Source organism: Hipposideros armiger, unplaced genomic scaffold (genome assembly GCF_001890085.2).
Source record: "Hipposideros armiger isolate ML-2016 unplaced genomic scaffold, ASM189008v1 scaffold_72, whole genome shotgun sequence".
In the NCBI taxonomy this organism is placed as follows: Eukaryota; Metazoa; Chordata; class Mammalia; order Chiroptera; family Hipposideridae; genus Hipposideros; species Hipposideros armiger.
In genome coordinates, this window is record NW_017731422.1 from 4,122,830 (window position 1) to 4,144,781 (window position 21,952).

The 21,952-nt window shown below is 46.4% G+C and overlaps 2 protein-coding genes across 3 annotated transcripts in view; one reads left to right on the plus strand and one right to left on the minus strand.

The window, feature by feature from the left end:
* TAF8 (TATA-box binding protein associated factor 8) overlaps nucleotides 1-8,272 on the minus strand; it is a 24,015-nt gene extending 15,743 nt beyond the window's left edge. For both annotated transcript variants that reach the window (XM_019642714.1, XM_019642715.1), the window contains exons 1-5: nucleotides 7,051-8,272; nucleotides 6,064-6,220; nucleotides 1,848-1,946; nucleotides 1,486-1,548; nucleotides 304-428 (exon numbers count right to left, since the gene is read on the minus strand). In XM_019642714.1, coding sequence (XP_019498259.1) covers nucleotides 304-428; nucleotides 1,486-1,548; nucleotides 1,848-1,946; nucleotides 6,064-6,220; nucleotides 7,051-7,095 — 489 coding nt within the window. In that variant the 5' untranslated portion in view covers nucleotides 7,096-8,272. The remainder of the gene's footprint in view (nucleotides 1-303; nucleotides 429-1,485; nucleotides 1,549-1,847; nucleotides 1,947-6,063; nucleotides 6,221-7,050) is intronic.
* CCND3 (cyclin D3) overlaps nucleotides 8,206-21,952 on the plus strand; it is a 92,269-nt gene continuing 78,522 nt past the window's right edge. Inside the window, exon 1 of the mRNA XM_019642713.1 lies at nucleotides 8,206-8,457. The gene's annotated coding sequence lies outside the window, so the exon portion shown is untranslated. The remainder of the gene's footprint in view (nucleotides 8,458-21,952) is intronic.

Below are 21,952 nucleotides of genomic sequence, written 5' to 3' on the forward strand. Positions count from 1 at the left end.
TTTTTTTTTTTTTTTTTTAAGGAGGGTGCAGCTCACAGTGGCCCATGCGGGGATCAAACTGGCAACCTTGCTGTTATCAACACCACGCTCCAACCAACCGAGCAAACCGGCCACACTGTTAACTATACTTTTGTCGGCCAACTGGAGAACATAATTCAACTTTGCCACACTGTTTTTCAATGAGAAAAGACATTCTGAGTTCCGAGCCCACCTTTTACCAACATCCCACAGACTCGTCTGATAGTCCGTGGGAACTGACTGCTTTGCATCAGTTACAGCTCCACTCATGTCCTCGTCACTCACCGGAGTTTTGATGTAAGTGTGGGGGTCAGGGAACTCAGGAAAATGGCTGGGGATGTGCGGTGGGTGAGGTCGGTTCTGCCCTGCAGTCAGGGCCTTGGGAGTCACCGGCTGATTGGTTACTGGAGCTGGAACAAAGTCATAACTGGTTACTGCTCCACCCAAAGCCTTGGGTCTCAACCCAAACCCTCCTTTTCACAAAATAAATTGGACCCCAATTTTCTGAACAACAGGCTGTTTGTATTTCTACCATGAAAAGGCCTTTAATGGCGTAAGGACCTGAGAAGGTCACCCCCACATGCCCAGCCCTGCTGGATGACCTTCGGTGACATTCCCACCTACCACCACCTGCCTGCATGCCTCTCAGGCAGGTGAGTGGATGGCTGTGACAATGTTCACTACATAAAAGAGCATGCTGAGGAGCTAAGGAGTTAGATGGGCTGCCAACTCTCTTCTCGTACAACCCAGTGACAAAGACATACAAGACGCCAGGGTAATTAGCGTGGGCTAATGACCACAACAGGGGACTGAAAAAAATGGCACCTTCTATTGCTACTCTGAGAGGGAAGTTCTTCAAAAGATGCCAGCTTGAAAACAGTGAAGGAGAAAAAAGTAGAGTTAATTTTCCCCAGGTCCACACTAGTTACTCCTCCCAACTCAATTATGGTGCTGAGTTTATCTAAGGCACAGGTCATCAAACTTTTTGAGTAAAGAGACAGAGAGTAAATATTTTAGTTCTTGCAAGCCGTACAGTCTGTTGTAACTACTCAACTCTGCCGTAATAGCACAAAGCAACCATCGATAACAAGTAAACATGGCTGTGTCCCAATAAAGCTTTATTTACAAAAACAGGTGGTGGGCCACATTAGGCCTACAGACCATAGTTTACTGACCCTTGATCTAAGGAAGAACAAGCGCTTTTGCACTTTTCAAGCAGCATCGACTGGCCTTCTGGAGTTAAAGTGCCATAACCACACAACATCGTGGTTTTCTTTTTTGGTGACTGAGCTTCACATCTCAGTCCTATCAGCCCAAACAAAGATTATATTATAGGTAGCCTCAAGTAATGGAACGGAGCCTGAAACAAGGAAGTTGCTGCCGTACGGATCCCTGCCCTATTCCATGAATTCATTCAGCAAGCATTAACTGAGCATTTACTGAGTACGTCAGTTTAAAGTCACTTACGGGCAGTGATGACCATCCTCTGAGACCGTTTTGCATAAGCAGGGAGCGTGTCCACATTGAAACCTAAGAAACAGGAAAACAAAAATCACTGTGGATACTGGACATGGCAGGGGGATTAATATACTGCGGCGAAAATAGCTTAAGCTCCCAATCAAGTGTTTTGCTCCCCCAACAGGCAGCGAGGTCTCTTCAATGGGTTCAGAGGCACCCTCTACTGATAACCCTCTCAAGCTAAAAGCAGACCAAAACAACCAGGCGGGAATCTGAAGACACTCAGCAGACGTGGCTGACTCCTAGGGACTCCTCTCTCTCTCACAACTCCCAATCAACTGCACTGAAGAGTCGGAAACTTGTGTACTCACCCATCTCAACAAGTGTGACCACGATATCTGACAGCGTGGGCTGGGTCCTGGCGGTGTGCTCACAGTAAGACTTGGCACTCCTCCCAATTTCTGAAATGTCTGGGAAAGGGTCAAATAAAGTCTTATTCTCAGTTCCCAAAAAGTTAAACATAGAATTACCGTGTGATCCAGCAATTCCATGCCAAGGTATACATCCAAACAAATTGAAAGCAGGGACTCAAACAGATACCTGTACACCAATGTTCACAGCAGCTTATTCACAATAGCCTAAAGGTAGAACCCAGTGCCCATCAACAGATGAAGGGATGAACAAAATGTGGTGTATCCATCTAACAGAATATTATTTAGCCATAGAAAGGGATGAAGTATTGATACATGCTACAACATGGATGAACCTTGAAAACATTATGCTAAGTGAAATAAGTCAGACACAAAAAGTGAAATGTTGGGCCAGCCAAGGGGCGCGTTGGTTAGGAGCTGGCTTGGGACGCCAGCTCTGAGCAGCAGGGCCCCAGTTCGGATTCCACATGAGGGCCAGTGATGCTGCGCCCTCTACAGCTAAGACGGTGAACGACAGCTCGACTTGGAGCTGGGCTGCCGTGAGTCGCCGGAGACGGTGTAGGCTGCAGTGAGGCTGCAGTGGGCTGCCGTAAAGCTACCGTGAGTGGCTGGCAGCCGGCATGAGTGGCTGGCAGCCGGTGTGAGCGGCCAAGAGCCGCCATCCAGTAGCCGGCGACCGATCTGCCTCACCTGGGAAGAGTGCAATGATAATACCAACATGGGTCAGCGAAGCGACATCCTCCACAACTAGACTGAGGAACAAAAGGACAGCAACTTGTCTGTTCCCCTCCCCCAATTCCCCAATAAAATCTTAAAAAAAAAAATGGTTTAAATGGTCAATTTTAAGTGATGTATATCTTGCCACCAAAAAAAAAAAGTAATATTGTCTGGTTGGCAAGTTTTTGTTTCTTCTGCCTGAAGCTGAACCTCTATTTTAAGAGTCACGCTAAAGTCCTCAGGGAAAAGGGGAAAGTATGAAGCTAGATTCCATGAATGGGCTTCAGAAGTAGATGGAAGGTTCCATGAAAACAGAAAGTGTGCTCAGCTTTCCACACAAAAATTCACGGGTCCAGAGAATTCATCAGATGTAAAAGGGGTCCAACAAGGCAAGGGACCCATTCTCTAGGAGCCTAATGGTTCAGGAGATAAAAGCAAGTGGTGCTTGATAGGGAAGGGTGTCCGAGTGAAGACCTACCACCAACTCGCCATGCTCCCCTGAGCAAGTTACTAACAGGAGTCTCCACACGTGAAAACGGTGGACAGCATCTGTTTACTGTGGGGAACATCTAATTAGAATCCCAGTAGATCATCTCAGAAATATGCCAAGTGGCAGTTAAAAGATCTTCACCCATTGGCTTTTTTCTTACATGCCAGCAGGTCCTAGGATGTCAAAGAATACGTACAGGCAATGTAGAAAACAACATGGAGATTTTGCTCTGAGTAAGGGTGAATAAGTTTTACAGAATAAGTCTAAGATTGGGGTTCCTAGAAACAAAATGATTGTAGTCAATAAACACAACAATTCTGTCTGGTGCTTATAACTAACACAATCCTAAAACTTTGATATCCAGAGCTAATGACAACATAGAGGTGACTAAGTCTTAGCAAGCCCCCAGCTTATGCCACCCATCCTTGATTTTCCTTTGGCTAAAGTGGAAGATTTTTACACTATCGTCAGACCTTTTAGTTCTAATACCCATAGCTTTCCAACACAACTATTTCAGCTGTGTCCCCTTCAGTGGCAACCATTTCTTCTGAGAGAAAAAAGGCCTCTTGTCCAACAGTATGAGAAAGAACTGCTTCAACTCCAACGACCTTTAAACTCTGAATTCCAAAATCTTACCAAGAACTGAATTCTTATCTGTTGGGAACTATTAGTCCATTCCTTTAGGATAAATTCTCAAAGTGTGGTCTGGGAATCCATGGACATTCCTGAAATCCTTTCCAAAGTCCACAGGTCAAAACTGTTTTCATAACAAAATGAAGACATTCTCTGACTTTTTCACTCATTCTCTCACGTAGTTTTCTAGAGGCTACGTGACCTGTGATGACATCATGGCTCTGACGAATAATTAATTGTATGCTTGTTCTTTTTTTTTTAAGATTGTATTGGGGAATTGGGGGAGGGGAACAGTGTTGGGAAATTGGGGAAGGGGACCAGCCAAGTTGTTGTTCTTCAGTCTTCGTTGTAGAGGGCGCCAGTTGCCATCTGGCTTTCCATCAGCAGCTCATGGCCTCTAAGCTGAAAGTGCTGTGTTCAATCTTAGTTGCGAGTGGGCACAGCCACCATCCCACACGGGAGTTGAACCAGCCAGCCTTATTGTTAAGAGCGCACGCTCTATCCACTGAGCTGGGCGGCAGCTCAGCTCAAGGTCCAAGTTCAGTCTTAGTTGCAGGTGGGCATAGCCCACCATCGAACAAGCAATCTTGATGTTACACCAACTGAGTCATCCTGTCACCTGTTGGCAGCTCAGCGACAACTCAGCTTGGGCACAGCGTTACTGGCCCATGTGGGAATCGAACTGGTGGCCCTGTTGCTCAGAGCTTGCGCTCTTAAGCCAACTCTTAACCAACTGAGCCACTTGGCTGGCCCATGCTTGTTCATTCTTATGTTTTAAAATTTTCTGTTCTATTTTCTAATGTGTATATATAGAGCGAGCTCATCTATACACAACTCCATAGGGCTCTCAATAATTAAGAGTCCACAGGAGTTCTATTATAAAACCAAAATGTTTGAGATCACTGCTTTAGGCAAACATTTGGTACTTAAATGTCAAAGAGCCACCTCATCCCAGATCTCGCTCTGCCTGGGGCAGCCGAAATGTAGTGACTGATCAAGACCAAAGTACAACGGCAGAGACTTTTCCATCTGATGTGGGATACCTGATGGGCAATTATCATCCCAGAGCTCCCCAATGAGTTGGCCACTTCTTTGTTTGGCCTGCACAACAGTTCAACTTCTCCCTCTGCCTAAACCTTTCTCTCACTTCCATTCATAAGCGTTGATCGTCCTAAAACTTTAAATACCCACATCCCTCTTCCCATTCTACACCAAAAAAGATCCAAATAAGGAAATACGTTGTACATGCAGAAAAGCCTATGTGAGACCATTCTAGGCTCCTAAACCTCAAGACATTTCCTGCATTCTATAAAACTTATTCACTCTTACTCTTTGTATCACATAGCATAGCATTTGATTACCATATTTTGCCATGTATAATGTGTACCTTTTTGCCCAAATTTGTGAGGGAAAAATAAGGATGTGCATTAAAAATGGATAGTACTAATCCCACATCTATATAAATGTTTTTAATTCTTTTATTTATGCTTATGAGTTAAAAGTATAACTCTAGAAATCAATAGTGATATCCCTGTGCAAAATAATACCCTGGAATATGATAATCGGTTTTGTTGAACTTATGATGAACTTGCAATCACTAAGAGTTCTTGGCCTTCTACAATATGTTGCATAAATATCATAAATTTATTACTGGTACATAAAATTTCTTGTACCTTGTATCTCTTCTTATGTTTTGCAATTATTTGTTACATAATATTTCTTCTACCACAATACATTAAAAAATAAACAAAATTCCTTTATAATACAAAAAACAAAAGGACCTACATGTAAACAAATAACAATTTGAATTAAAAAATTAAAACGAAAGATTGTTTTCCCTGAAAGTTTGGGCCAAAAATGTGAGTGCGCATTATACACAGGAGTGCATTATATACGGCAAAATACAGTATGTCTTGTGGTGGCATGGAAATTAACCCTGACTCTCCAACAAAATCATAAGTTCTCTGTGTATAGAACACAAACAGCAATAAAAGCACCTACAAGTCATCAAGAGCTTACAATGTTCCCAGCATTGAATGTTTTAAGTATATACCTCACTTACACTTCTAGTTCCTTGAGGTGCAAATTATTATCCTATTTCACAAATGAGGAAATTAAGGTTCAAGAGGTTTAGCGACTTGCCCAAGATATTAAGTGGCAGAGCGATGACTTACACCCAGGTCTGTCTGATTTTAAAGCCTGTAAATCACTTTATTATGTTCTTTTTCTTAAATCCTCTCTAACACTATCACAATGCAGAACACAGAAAAGATGTTTGGTTGATGTGAAGAAGGCCTATTATTTCCTGGTACTTACAGCTTTGTAGCATCTCTGTCAACGTTTCCACAGACGCCTTTTCAGCGCTCTCAAACCCTGCTTCTGTGAGCAAGGAGCTCACAACCACTTGCAGGGTTCGCCTCCGGGCTAGATGGTAGTTATCAGCAGGATTAGTGGACTGTTTACTTCCTGATCTCTGTGAATCAGCAGCCCAGAAAGAGAGATTTTCATTCACTGGACAACGATGCAATCACATAATTCACATATTGTCAATGGCAAGTGAAGGTTTTTTGCTAAATATTTATGAGTGCTTAATTAAATGTGATAGCCCTTATGTTTAGACTTATAGATCTTGGGCAACTGAGTTACAATTGAGCATCCAAGGGGCTCTAAATAAGGACAGCCTTTCTGCTTACTTAAAACTTAAAATCCCAATACCAAAAATAGCTGTTTCTTACTTTCTATTTTAGCAGATTATCAGAATACATAGCTGAAGAAACACGCGTGATGGGATTGAATTCATGTCTATCTCCCAGAAAAAATTCTCTCTTGTTAAACACTCACAATGGGATTTATGTCTATCTCTCAGAAAAAAAAATTATCTCTCTCTTTTGTTCCTCCCATCTCCACACCATTTAAGTAAAGTTAAAACAACACCACATGACGCTGAAGAGAGGAGGGTAAAAGGATAACAGCAAAGTAGGAAAGCTAAATATTTTGAAACGGGAATCCCTCCCAACTTTGGCTTGCCAATAAGAAGGCTTAAACGGGCTTTTCGGACCAATCAGGAGGTGTTCCGGGTTCCCAACCCCCCAACAGGAACAAGCCAATCAGTATACAGATCCAGCAACTCAGAAGGCCGCCGCCAAGTCCCTAGGAGGGAGGGCATATACGGCCTGAAAGACCCTCCTCCACTCGGAGCTCCTGGTGGGGCTGGATGTCTGGGTATGAGCTTGTTGCCCAGGCGAGGGAAGAGTTACAGAATGCCCAGACTCTCGGCTTCGATCCCGCGCCTCCCGCCCTTACCGTTCCGGAGCTGCTAGCCCCAGCAGTGGCCGTCGTGTCGGCCATCTTGCTCTGGCGTAACGTGCGCGAGCGCAAGGCAGGATGGGATTTGTAGTCGCCTGGCGGAGAGAGGAGGCGGGGCAGCGTGCGCCCCTCTGGGCTTTCCGAAACTCAGGGAAGAGGCGTTTAGCGGCGGAGGTGCTTCTGTTGACCCAACTCACGTGACTTCCAGTGAGCTACCGGTTGATACCGCCCCAGTGAGCCTCGGAATTGGCCAGGGAAATGCGCCCTCGGTTTTTATCCCTATTTGAAGATGAAATCGTTTCTCATAAAGAACACACCTCTGGAACGCTCCAAACTTGACTGTTAGTAACACCTGGCTGGGTGATTCACTGTGCGGGAGGGGTCTGATAATATGGATTGTTAAACTCTCCAGGTGATTCTCCTGAGCGGGAAATTTTGGGAAATCTTATGTTGTACTGATGACTCTGCAGCCCATCAATGCCCCACTTGCAACCAGAGCATACCTAGTCCAGGTCTTTCACTGCACCCAACTGCCTTCTTGCCCTCAATTAACCCGCAGGTATTTGCGGAGCCAGACGGGAGGAGCAGGCGGGCAAGAGGTTCTGTCCCTTGTCCGCCTCACTCCCAGGGCATTACGGTGCCTGTGGTTTTCTGTTCACTTGCCCGCCAGACCCTCCGGATGGGGGTTCTTCCTGCGGGGACCTAACCGTGCCTTATTCATACCTGGCAGGACGAAGATGATGGGTTTGAATTCTAATACGCGCCAGCTGTGGGACTACGGGCACAGGACCTAACTTCATTGTGCCTCAGTTTCCTCTTTTGTGAAACGGGTGTGATTGATAGTAGGGAGAGAGAAGAGCGAATATAAAGTGCCTGTCACGGTGTCACGTACAGTACTAATAGAAGGTCAGGAAACATCGTCTACTGTTGTTTATTTCCTGGATAGCGTATCGAAGAGTGGCTAACGCCTGGAGGCAGAAGTCTGGACATTTATTTGCGCCGCACCTGCACAGTCGCGCCTACCTGAGCCTGGGGGGCGCGCCTCCGCCCCCTCGCCTAGGGCACGGGGGGCGGGGTCTGCGGGCGGGGGTGCAACACCAGGAGTCCTGGCCCAAATCTTAGCTGAGCAGAGCATCCAGCCCCCTTTGTCTCCCCCGCCCCCTCTTCCCCACTTCCTGCCCAGCTTTAAACTCGCGATCCGCGGCTCAGCGAAGACTTTGTAAACATGCGGCGCCTTGCAGAGGTGGAGACTGCTTCAGTTTGGGCGTCTGGGGGAGTGGTGCACGCCCCTCTCTGCGGCTGGATGTTGCGAACCCCCACCTCCCCAAAGACAGAAATCAGAGGCGGCAAGAGAGAGTGTCTGCGGCCACAATCGGTGCTTCGCGGGGCTCACCTGCCAAGGAGGTAGGCTTGAAGGCTGGAGAAGCCAAAATAATGGAGTAAGGGGCCTCCAAACTTAGGGTGAACACCGAGGTAGGGGTCGGAGGTGGGTGGGTTGAGGAGGTCACTGCGCTGTCATCACCTCCTGGTTTTCCCCAAGAGCTTGGCTCACTTTCTCTCTGAGTAAGCTGTTTGTTCTGCACGTAGTTGAAGGGCAGAGAAGCCCACCAAAGCCCGGAGGGCTCTACGTGTTCGCACAGCCCTATCCAAGCTGATCTGCGGACCTGGAAGCCCAGTGGGCTGTCGTTGTTTTTCATACTTCAGAGATAGAGGTGGGGGCCAGTAGGAAGGCATAAGCAGTGTGGGCGGGGAGCTTTTGGGTTCTCCTGCCAGCCAGGGCCAAGGGAGGAGGCCAGAGGACAAGACTGGAAGGAGGGACCCCATCAGTGTTTGTCCCTTTGGTGTGTGATGGATACACAAGTAGTGGTCTTAGCCTTTTCTGTGTCTTTTAATGTGTCAACAAGAGGAATAACTGAAGAAAGTGGTTGTTGAGGGAGTATTGATGTGTTCATTTGCAAACACTGAGCACCTGTGTGTCTGAGATTATATTGGATGCTGAGGGTGCAATGGTGTTATGCACCCACAGCTAGTGTGGGTCATGAACAACAGATGAAGCTCCTAGCTGGGGTGGCTGGGAGGCTTCAGAGAGAAGAGGACATTTGAATTGGGTTCTGAATGATGGTCACCAGGCAGAGAAGTGGTGGGAAGTCTTTGGGGGCACTTATTCATTCCTCAGAGCTGTACTGAACCCTGACTGTGTTATTGGGCATTGGGATACCATAGGGACCCAGAAGCACTTTCTGCTCTCTTTAACCCCCTGTCTAGGAATGAAGAAGAAGTGGGAATGAATTTGATGAATTTAGGGGAAGGCAAGTTTCTGCGCTGGTTCCCAAGAACCCAGAAATTCCCAGCTAGGTGCCGCTGGGAAGGTCCACCTGGGAGTGATGTGACAGTCCACACAATCTTGGGGCACCCACTCCTCATCCCTGGACTCTAGGACTGCTTCTTTTAACAAATCTTGCTCTATGCCCCCCGCCCCGGTTCTCGTTGGGACCAAACAAGAATGAAGAGAACCAGCTCTCCCATTGGTTTTCTGCAGATTCTTCTGCTCTTTCAATTCCTGGGTTCCTTTGAGAGATGACTGACAACAATTTATGAATTCGTTCAACACCTGTCTGCTGTGGCCATACACTGTCTGCACAGACTAGATGTTGGGGACATGATGGTAACAAGTCAGAGCTTCCACCCCCTTGGAATTTAGAATCAAAAGCATCTCTGAGAATTCCAGTAGGATTCCAGTCTAAGCCCAGTCCTTGAGACCATGACCTTCATGGTTCTAAATGCCTCCTCTTCCCTGTTCCTTCCCTCAAGGGTTCAGAATACTAGCTAATGCTTATATGGCGCTGTCAGGTACTCTTCTAAATGTTTTAGGTGTAATGTCTCATTTAACCCTCCAAACAGTCCTCTGAGGTCTCCATTTTATAGATGAGGACACTCAGGCCAAGAGGAGAGAAGTAATTTTCCTAAAGAGGACACGAGAAATAAATGGCAGAGCTGGGATTTAAAGCCAGGTCACATGACTTGGGAGGCCCTGTTCTTTACTACTAGGCAAGCCTGCCTCCTTGACTGACCATATAGAATGTGCACTTCAGCCAAGGGCTTAGGAATTTCGAAAAGGGACTCCATGGTCCTGTATCTTGGGTGATAAAGAGTAATCTGTTAGCTGAGCATGGGTGCTGGTACTGTTTACAGGGAGCCCAGAAGGCCTGGGGTAGGGTTGAGGTAACAGCACAGAGCTGGCTGCCCTCTCCTAATGGCCTGTGTGTGTGTACACGCGTGTGCTTCCTAAGCTTCAGTCACCAAGGGGAACACACCAAGGTTTGATGCAAGAAAGAGCTCAACATGGATGTGATGTGCCAGAACCTGGGGAGGTGGGAAACCAAGGCACCTCTTTTGTTGGAAATCTTGAAGAATAGCAGAGAGCCTCATATTATAGATTCCAGGAGGAACAATCCAACTTGGTAGGTGAGTAAGGAAGATGGTCAAGAAGTGGAAACAATCTTAAGATGCTCACCTCTCTTCCCCAGAGCTGCATCTGTGGATCTGACCCCATCCCTCCAGGCAGGCTGGGACAATGCCCATGATGCAAACCAGGCCATAGAGCAGAGGTTCCATAGATTGCAGTCATTTTCCCATTACGTTTCTGAAACTCTAGGTTTCTCCCAAGAGCCTTCTGCACAGATCTGGACAGCCCCCGAGGCTGTGCCTCTCTGCCTGCAGTCAAACCACCCCCTAGCATCTATCTTTGTTAGAGAGGTGTGTGTTGGGTGTTGGGGGATGGGGGTTGATGCTGAGACTGAGGGTGGCCACCGAGGTAAGCAGGATGTGAAAGTTCAGAGCTATACAGGCCTCCAGGCTGCTCCTCTGACACACACACACACACACACACACACACACACACACACACACACACACACACACACACANACACACACACACACACACACACACACACACCTACACCCCTTCCCCGCTCCCTCATCGTAGGAGGGGTGCAGTGGAATCTTCGGTGTGCCCAGCCCCCGGCCCCAGGCTCTCTTCTGGCTGGGGAGAACAGGTTGTACTCTTGAGAAACCACAAGAGGAAGTTTAGGGAGGGTTGGGGTGGGGGAAGTTCTGGGGCCCCTGCCAAGTTTCCCTTTCATTGCTGAGCCAATAGATGTGTTTATTTTGGTGTGTTTCTCTTGCCCTCAAAGACATTTAAATTTTAAACCCTCTGAGTTTTAAAGAGCTGTTGAGGCCTGCCTCATTACAAAAGGAGGGTGTGGCCAGAGACACCCCTGGAAATGGGATTGGAACAAGGTACCCTTTTTTTGGGCTTTCACCTGGGGTTCATGCTGGCTGGGAAAGGCTGACTAACTCCAGGAAGACACCTTTTCTCCCCTCTGCCCTTTCACCTTGCTAGTCTCAAAGCACTTCCTACAGCCCTACATTCCTCAGAGGACTGTGGTTATAATGACCAGTTAGGAGCTGAATAATGTTGCCAGGAGCTATCCTAAATATTTTCCTGCCTTTATCTCATTTAATAATTACCACAGCTTCAGGTAGTAAATACCTCTACCCCCAATACTGGTAAGGAAACAGGCTCAGAAAGGCCAAGAGACTTGCCTGAGGTCACACAGCTAGAAAATAGTAGAGCTCAGTTTTGAACACTGGTCTACCTGATTTCAAGGCCTGTGCTCTTGATGTCTAAATTAACTGCCAAACAGAGCATCAGTTTCCCCTGAACAGTAGAGAGGTTGAAATCCAAAGGTGTATTAAAAATAATGCTGCTAGTTGGGTGGGGGAATGGCTTGGGTACAGAATTGGAAGTGATTCCTTAGAAGTTAGTATAGTTAAAAAAAAAAAACGACTGAAAAAAGAAGATGCAATGGGTGAAAGGTTGAGGTCAAACTCGGGAAGGCTGAACCAAATGGGAGGAAGATTTAGGAAGGGTATTATAGCTGTGTTCCTTTGGAAGCCCCCTGGTGGGGGAAGGGGCACTGGTGGAGGCAAATTTCTAAAAAGCATAAGAACTTTCTAACAAATAATTGCCTAGTCCCCATCTGAAGAAGTCAGTTCCTCGCCTAGGGGAGTCTAGAGCACACGCTTAGGATGGGCTTCTGCCACCTAGGAGACCCCGAAGCCTCTTCCACCTCTAAACCTCCTGTGTGATTATTCACCTGCTTCCCACTTCCGTGTCATCCCTTCGCTCCGCCGCACGCACTCTCGGGCCCTTGGTGGTCCCTGTCTGTCCGCCAGGTGGGGCTGTTGTCCAGTGTGTCGCCCCAAGAGCTGCTGGATTGGGTGAAGAGCGCCACCTGGTCCTTCAGCCTCCCGCTGGTTGTACGGCTCGTTTTCCCCAGCCCCTTCCCACCTATCTACACCCTGGAGCCCAGAGAGCTATTTTCGACCCTGCACAACCCCCATAAATTGCCTCCTTGGTCTCTTCCAGGCTCAGGCCAGACTATGCAGGCCTCTGCCCCTGGGGCAGGATCCCTTCTGCAGGTTTGGGATCCCCTCCCTCCCACACTTCCCTGACCTTCCTTTGCCCTTGAGATAGAAAACTCATGTGTTGGGTGCAGTGGGCAAAGCCAGCAGCCCTCAGGGGCATGGCTTTTCATACCCTTGAAAGGCATGACAGACACCCATGTTATCTCTTTGAAGGGGCCTCAAAAGCCGCACCTCTCTGAAACTATTTGGCCTCAGTGGCCTGACCAGTTCTCCCACCCTGGTTGAAATTCCCCCAGGACAGACACTCCTAAGGTGAGAGAGCAGGGTGTCTCTGGAAGAAGGGGGAGGAGTGGGGTTGCTTGGTGCCTCCTTTGTTGGCCCAGATCTGCTGTCTGCCCCCTCAGACTCATTGGGGGACACAGCCACCGGGGCCCCACGGACAGAGCAGGCACGGCCCAGTGTGAGTAAGGACAGTTAGTGCAGTTAGTTACAAGCCCTGTGGCCAGAGGACACCGTGGAGGGCAGACTCAGAGAAAGAGGCCATAACTAGTAATGTTCCAAGCATTTAGTAACTCATGTACTTTCTCCAACAACCTTATGAGGCGGGACACCCATTTTCTAGATAAGCAAACCGAGGCACCGAGGGGTAAGCCGCTTTGCTTCCATCCACACAACTGGTCAGGGACTGAGCTAGAGCCTGACTCAGCCATTTGGTTATGCACATAACCACTAACCAGTGCTTTCTCCCCTGGAGGGATTCAGAGAGCCTGTGCTCAGTAGAGAAACTATGCTGGTTTGAGGCCTAGCTTGTCTCCTTCCTGGCTGGGTAAAACTGAGTTCTTCATCTGTAAAGTGGGCATAATATAGCCCTTACCTCACTGGGTCATTATGAGGATTAGCAATGAATGGCTAATTAAAAAAAAAAAACTTATTAAAAAAAATTTTCAATTACAGTTGACATTCAATATTATATTAGTTTCAGATGTACAGCATAATGATTAGACATTTATATAACTTATGAAGTGATTACTCCAATAAGTCTAGTACCCATCTTACATCATACAGTGTTATTCCAATATTATTGATTATATTCCCTATGCTGTACTTTACGTCCCTGTGACTGTTTATATCTGGCAACTTTTTCACCCCTTCCCCTTTTTTGCCCTTCCCCCATTAATTTGTTCTGTCTATGAGTTTGTTTCTGTTTTAGTTGTTCATTTTGTTCTTTAGTGCCACATATAAGTGAGATCATATGGTATTTGTCTGACCTATTTCACTTAGCATAAAACCCTCTAGGTTCGTCCATGTTGTCACAAATGGCAAGATTTCATTCTTTTTGTATGGCTGAGTAATTGTCCAATAATGGCTGATGTTCATTGCATGCTTCCTCTATGACAAGCGTGAGGTTTCTGTGTCCTCATAACAGCTCTGTGAGAGAGGCACTATTATTATACCTTTATTTATAGACAAGGAAACTGAGGTACAGAGTAGCTATACAGAGTAAGGGGCTGAGCCTTCAGAGCCACACTCTGCATTATGAGATAAAACACAAAGTCCTGCCAAGTGCCAAGCAGGTCATAAGTCCTTATAAGTCAGAGCCTTCTGTCATCATATCATTGTTCTAATCATCTCGCAGACTGAGCTCCTTGGGGTGGGCATAGGGGTTACCCAAAACCAAAGAGGCAGCTCTGTTTTCTTTCCTCACCGTCCCGTCTATAACTTCATTTCACCCTTCTTTCTAAAATAAAAATCGGCCCACAAGTTTCTGGCCTGTGGTCAGACAGTTGGACTGAATACTTGAAATTGGGGCTGTCCCAGAAACTCCCATTTCTGGCCCCAGCTTTGTCTGCTCCAGCTCACCCTCCCTCCTGTGCTCTGTTCTCTTCCCTCCAGGCCTCTCCTTCTGCCCCCTCCCCTGGGGGGCCCTGATTTCTGGGAAAGGAAGCCGGAGCAGGGCCTCAGACAGATGCAGAGTTTGGGCTCCAACTTGAGCTCCAGCTGGAGGTGTTAGAGGCCGTGGAAGGAGGAGAGGACTGGCCAGAAGGGAGGGAGGATGGCGTACAGAGGGCCCCCAGGCTGCCTGTCCCCATGGAGGCATCTGTCTGTTCTTTCCAGACTCTTTCCTAAGCTCCAGCTTATAAAGCTCTCTCTGCTAGGTGCTCTGGTCAGAATCAGCTCTGAGTAAGACCCAGGGGAGGGTTTATTCCTTTCTGGCGAGTGGATATCACAAGCTGTCTTTGGATTATGGAGGGCCGGAGTGCTGTTCCCTCCCAACACCAGGCCCCTGAGAGTCAAGGCTGCTTTTTTTCCTTTCCTCCCAGCTCCATCCCCTTTTCTCTAAGCAGTGTCTGTTACAGAACCACAAACTTGGAGACTGTTCAGATGTGGAATCTATTTCCATCACAGTGGGAGAGGATCTTGGGGTTACAGACTCTCGGATGTACTGGGTGGCTGAGCATAGGCCAGATTCTCCCAGGCCCTCTCTGTTTCCCTTCCCGTCAGCTGGTGCCTGCTGGTCCTACGGGCAGCCTCCATCTATTCTTGGAATTGTCTTAACTTCCACCTCTAGGACCAGGCGGAGTTTTACTCTCAAGTCTCTTGGTCTCCAGGGAAACGGGAGTCCTTTTCTGCCTGGGCCTGGCCTCTTGGGTTCTAAGCAAAAGCCTCTGTGAGCTTGGTGCCTCCTGGGTGGTCCTCAGAAAGTCTTACTTCTCCCTGCTTCCTCCCTGCCTTTCCTCTGACACAGGTCCTGGGAGTCCTTTTTGGTATTCCTTGTAGGAATATCCGATGGTGTGGGTTTCTCTGAACCTTCATTTCTTCCCAGGCCCATGGCAGCATGGGGATAATAACAGCATATCTTTTCACAAGACCGCCATCTGCCAGGGACTGTTGATAAGTGCCTATATATTCTAGACACCATTTGTAAACAAGTAAGTGTAATAAATACATATATTTACTAACTCATTTCTCATTTATTCCTCTTAATGATCCTATGAGGTTTCCTTACTTTATAGGTGAAGGACTGAGGTTAAAAGTAACTCAAAGGTTAAGGAACTTGCTTCAGATCATTTAGCTGGTCAGTACTGAGAGCCTGGTGACTGAAGGAACCCTGACCTGACTTCTCATGCACATTATCTGTGTCTGTGCATGCATCAGTGTGCCCACCCACCAGGGGGCGTGCGAGATAATACCAGGTTGCCAGCCCTGTTGAGACTTTGTCCTGAACACAGCATTGGGATAGGTAGAGCAGGCTGGCAGGCCCCTGAGCTGCCTCTGTGTGTGACGGTGTATTTGTGTGTGACATGCATGTCTGTGTGGAGGTGTGATGGTGTGGATAAGAGTCCCCCAGGCAAGCCCAGGGCTTCCCCCATCCCTCCGTGCTGCTGGCCGGAGCTTCTGCGTTGTCCACTAAGCCAAGCAACATGGAAGGGAAAGAGCAAGGATGGCCCAGCCCTGCTCCAGCACCCAGGTCAGGTGTCACACATGACCCAGGAAGCAGGAGTGGGTGGTGGTGATGTGAGCTTTGCTAGATGGGGCAGGGGCCCTGACCTATCTGAGGAGCCCTGGATGAATCAGCCTGACCACAGCCGCCCCAACTGTGGTGATGGTGAAAACAAGCTTTTCCTCCAGCTCCCCCTCCAACGCTCATTTTCCTTTCCTCTCTCTCCCCGAGACTCAAGCTTTGGCATGGGTGTGGCACCACAGCGGTGATTAAGGGCACACCTCTGGAGTTGGTTAAGCTGGGTCCTAGTGCTGGAACTGTAACCTAGACAGACCTTCAAGATACTCCAACCTCAAAATGGGCAGCAGCCCTGCTCCAGGATGGATGCCGCATACCCTGTCCAGGGGACAGGACTGGGTCTAGGCCTCCTGGGCTCGCCCACCTGGTATTTCCTTCCAATAGCAACTGTAGGTCTCAGAGGTCTCATCCAATCCTCTTTTATAGTAGCGCCACGTTTTATGCAGTGTTGGGTTCCAAGTCAGTGTAAAATGAAACATGCATCAAAATGAGTATTAAAGTCTCCTTAAAATTCTCATAAAACATAGTATACATAGTTTGTGCATTCTCTCCCATCTCTGAGAATCTCTAGCATAGCCAATTGCTATTGGGGCAGATGGCTGAGTCTTTGGTTGAACGTTATGTTAAGCTTGGGATAAGGGACCACATTTTATATAAACAACAATGTAGGTTTCTGTCGTTGGTTGTTGTCTTCTCCAGTAGATGTCATTGAATTTGTGATGGCTCAATGTGCACATTTAGGAATTCAGTATGCACTCGCCTTATGGGTTCTTATGGGCTCCCTGGGCCACAAGAAAAGGTTTGAGTGACGGTACTGTGGAAATCTGGAGGAAAGAGCAGTTGCTTTTGGATGGATTAACCAGGAATTTCTTCTCGGAGATGCCATTTGAGAAAATAAAAGAGGCATGATTAGAATTTTTATTCAGGAGCAATTTTAAATGGCGGTTGCTTTTGTATGTTTTTATTTTTCTGAATATCTTGATTTTTTTTTTTTTTACTGAAAGCCATATTATAGAAATAATCATTTTTCTATTCTTAATGTTATGGCAATTTTTAGGCTGACTGACTATATTGTTATTGATTCTAAAATAATTAGTGGCTATTTCTATAATTATTAATTGTTTCTATAACAATAATTCTTAATATGGCCACTTGTGTTTTTTTTTTAATGGTTAAAAAACCCTAGTAACACACTGGGCCAAGGAGGTGCGACATGAGTAATTGTAAAGAATGGAGAGGGCTGGGGCGTTTCCAACACCCTTTGTCTACATAACCTGATGTGTTCGACTTAAGGCTGTAGTTATCAAACGTTCTGGTCTCAGGAACATTTAAAACCATTAAAAATTATTGAGGATCCCAAAGAGCTTTTGTTTTTGAAGGTTATAGCTACTGATATTTAATTTCTATTAAAAACTTTTAAATGAGAAGTTAAAAAAATACTTGTTAATTCCTTTAAAGCAGCAATAAAAGACTCATTTTATGTTACTACAGCATCATATTTTTTATAAAATAACTATATGTTCCAAAGCAAAAAAAAAAACCCCCAAAATTAGTGAGAAGTGTGGCCTTGTTTTACATTTTTGCAAATCCCTTTAATGCCTGACTTAATAGAAAACAGCTGGATTATCAGATCTGCTTCTGCTTCTATCTGTTGCAATAAGTTGTTTTACTTGGTGTATATGAAGAAAATCTGCTCTCAGACAGATATGTAGTTGAAAAGGGAGAACCTTGCTGACCTAGAGGATAACTGGCCTAGTGGGACATAGCGCTGGAAAGGAATTTGGGGGGTGATGGTGAAGAAGCTGAATGAACTGGGGAGTTTGGACTTTATTTAGTAGGTAATGGGGAGCCATTGAAGGCTTTTGAGAAAGGAAATGACATGATCAGAGCTGTTTTAAGATGATTTTTAGGGCGGTAGAAAAATAGAATTGGTGAGAAAGTCTACACAAAAACTATAAAAAGGATTGAAACTAGGGTGATGCTAGTAGAAATGGAAATGAGGGGGTGATTTGGCAAAATGTTTTGTAGGTAGAAACAACGGAGCTTAGTAATTATTTGGTAGGAGGGTATGAAGAATTATCTGCTCTGTGAAATCGCCCTTCCTTTCCTCTGTTAGGCACCATGCATACTTCTAAGATGAAGTAGGTTGCCATATGTTGTAGTTGGCTGTTGCATGCCGTCTCTCTTACTAGGTGACAATCAGTGCTCAGTAAATGAATGAATGACAGTAGTCAAGCTTTACGACCCCAGAATATTTCAGCCTGAGTAGCTGGTAGAATATTGGTGCCATTGACATACTATTGGTGCCATCATGTAGTAATTTAAAGACCAGGAGGAAAAGATGTCCATTATTATTCAGTATCATTAAGTAAAGGGTAGGAGGAGATGTCAAGCTAGGAATGGGAAGAAAAAAGTGAGTGGGCCTTGAAATATACTGTTCTCTTGTCAGGCAGTTACATTTTCCTAGGTACTAAAGATTTGGGGAGAAATATGAAAAACATCTAGGGAAGATTGTTCTTTGTTCCCAAGTAACTCAAGTTCAATTAGGACAGTGTTTCTCAAAACTTGAAATGTTTTCCTTTTAAGCCACTTTATACACACGCAAACACACACACACGTGTGTGTGTGTATTTATCAAACAGGTTTCATGAAATAATACTTACCTTACTCCAGATGATATACTTTTGTTATTTTCTTTTTTATTCTGTTGTTTCTTTTTTTTTTTAAAGGCTGATCATGATGAGCTTCATGACTTCATGACCCAGTAAAATGTCCTGACTTGCAATTTGAAAAACACGAAGTTGGCAAGGTACAGTTAGTACGCTCAAGCCACAGAAACGGATTGTCCAATATAAGGCAAAGGGAATCTACTGGAAGAAGTTTAGGAATTCATAGACTCACTAGAAAGGCTGCAAAACCAGGTTTGGAAATGTGCAGAAATTGACAAAGTGCCTGAGGACTGGGCAGAGGAACCTACAGAGAGATGACAGTAGCTGACCTGTCACGTCTGCCTGGCCAGGCATGGTAGGAATGGATGGGCCGGCCCCTCCAGTTTCTCTGATGCCCGTTAGGCAGCCTGGCTTCTGGATTTGCACTAGAGGAGAGAGAGGGAATCCCCCAAATGGAAGTGGCAGTGTTATTGGAAAGGGGACTAAATGCTCAGCAAAAAAAAAAAAAAAAAAAGTCTACAAAAGGTACCATGACTTAGGCACATAAAAAGATACCTCACAGTGAGTGGTGTCCTTGCACAGTAGTGGATCTAAATGGACATTACCCTTCTGGTGGCATTGTCCCATGGTAAATTGTCCCTTCAGAAAACAGTGTGGCTATAGGTGTCAAAATCAAATGCCTCCTAAATATCCTGACCCTCCGCCTTGGTAATTCTACTTTCCAGGCACCAACCATAATTTAAGTAACTCTAGAAAAAGCTTTGATGATTTTCATGAAAGTATTATACACAGTGACAAAAATTTGGGACAACTGAAATGCCTCACAATAGAGCATGGTCAAGCAAAGTATAGTACAGCTGACCCTTGAATAACGTGGGGGTTACGGGTGCCGACCCCCATGAAGTAAAAAATCCACATATAACTTTTGACTTCCCCGAAACTTAAACTACTAGTAGCCTACTGTTACCGGAAGTCTTATCGATAACATAAACAGTCGGTTGACACATATTTTGTATGTTATATATGTTATATACCGTATTCTTACAGTAAAGTAAGCTAGAGAAAAGAAAATTATTGAGAAAATCATAAGGAAGAGAAAATACATTTACAGTATTTATTGAACAATACCCGTGTATAAGTGGACCTGTGCAGTTCAAACCCATGTTGTTCAAGGGTCAACTGTATATCAAATGAAATATTAGATAGCCCTTAAAAATGTGAATTGCAAAAATATGTGATATCACAAAAATTACTTATATGGTAATGTTAAGGAAAAGAATCAGAATGCAAAATTGTACATATAGTATATTTACAACTACATATTTTACGCATGTACGCGCACACATGCATAAAGAGAAAAGACTGGAAAATATACTGAAATGTTAGCAGTGGTTGTTTTTTGGGGCAGTGAAACTATGGGTGATTTTTTTTCTACTTTTTTCTTTTTTTCTAAATGTTCTGGTTCCATAATAACATGAAAAATGCAAAACAAGTCATGAGTCGTGTTTCCATAAGTATCTGGAAAATCAGTCTTTTTATTTTCATAGCATCACATTGGAGACAGTAAGTGCCAAGTGAAAAGTTGGCATGAGGAATAGAGTGCGACCACCTAGAGGAGAGCCTGGGGTGGCCTGGGAGGTGACAGCTGCCTCTGCCCCAAGTTCCCAACTAAGGCAGCACTATCTGCTGGCCCTTTATGTCCTATGCCACCAATAAAACTGAACTATGCAGGCAACTCTGGGGTGGTCAACTCAGGTTGTCATGGCACTTGGGGGTGGGTTTTGATGTTAGATGACTTGCTTTCAAGACCCGGTTACCTGTGGATGGGACCCGGTTACCTGTGGATGGGTACCTGCAGAGGGGGTGTGGGTCTGCAGTGTGCGGCAGGTGTTTCTTTGGGGGGCCTGCTTTCTCCTTGTCTCTTTTGGCAGCCTGGAGCAGCGAGGAACTATGGTGGTGAGAGCATGGAGCAGAACTGTATCCCACAGTATCTGCCTTCCCCAGCTCAGCAACAGAGAAGGAGGTGGAGCCTGGATTGAGCCCCAAGATAAGGCATATGCAACAGCTGACAGGGGAGATCAAAATAAACAGCTGTGCCCCCAGGAGAATGAACTCCACATTCCAGTCTCTGATCCCACCTCCAATTCCCACTTCTTCCAAGTGCCTTCCCCCACTCCACCCCCATACGTGCACACTCAGCATCCCCATCAGCTAGAAGGGCCTCCCTAGGCCTTGGCTTAGCTTCCTTAGAACCTTCCCACACCCGCGCCCCCCTTAACCAAAGGCTCCGGGGCTGCTCTCCAGCTGTCTGGAAGGGAGTGAGTACTCAGGACAGGTGGCCGGAGGCGGGTGGAGAGGGGCCTCATCCAGGGCCAGGCTCCACCTGCCAGACTGGGCCACCCTCAGACTCACGCACGGGCTACTCCAGGAAAACCCAGGAGCAAAAGAGGTCTGGGGAAGCTGAGGCAGGACCTGGGGCAGTGTGTGTGTGTGTGTGTGTGTGTGTGTGTGTGTGTGTGTGTGTGTGTGCGCGCGGTGGGGCGGGGTGGGGGTGTGTTGGAGAGGAGGGTATGCAGTGGTCCTGATGTCTGGATCTGCAAACGTCTGGCCAGCCCTCACTGTGGGCGGGCCCTGCCCGCTGGGAACTCACAGTCCAGCAGGGGAGACAGACAACAGGTATAAGATGTGCCTCCTGAGGAGGCTTATGACAGCTATGGGAGGTCATACCTCATCATAGTGGCTGGGGGTACCCCCAGCTCCAAGGAACCCCCCCGCAAGGCTCCATATCCCTGAGGGCTCCAGTCATTGCCCCAAACACTCCAGACTACTTTCTAGATATGCTACCCCAGGATTTTATTTTATTTTATTTTATTTATTTATTTGTTTTAAGCTGAGCCATCCTGCCTCCTGTTGGCAGCTCAGAGGCTGCTCAGTTCGGGCCGGGAATCGAACCGCTGTTGCTCAGAGCTCAAACTCTTGAGCGAGCTCTTAACCAATTGAGCCACTCGGCCGGCCTTACTCTGGGATTTTAAATCAAGGGGATAGAAGGAGCAGATATTTTCCATCTCTCGGGGCTAGGCCAACCTCTTGGGCCACCAGGAGTAGTAATTAACGTGCCTTCTTCTATGTCACCCCTATTCTAGTTCAATCCTGAACAGAGAGACTCAACAGAACCTGGGCTCTGAGGGGCTTCCTGCCACTTACTACTTCTATGTCCTAAAGATGTAGGGACTCTGGACATAACTCCTGTCTTCTCGGGCTTGTACATGGCCTGTGTC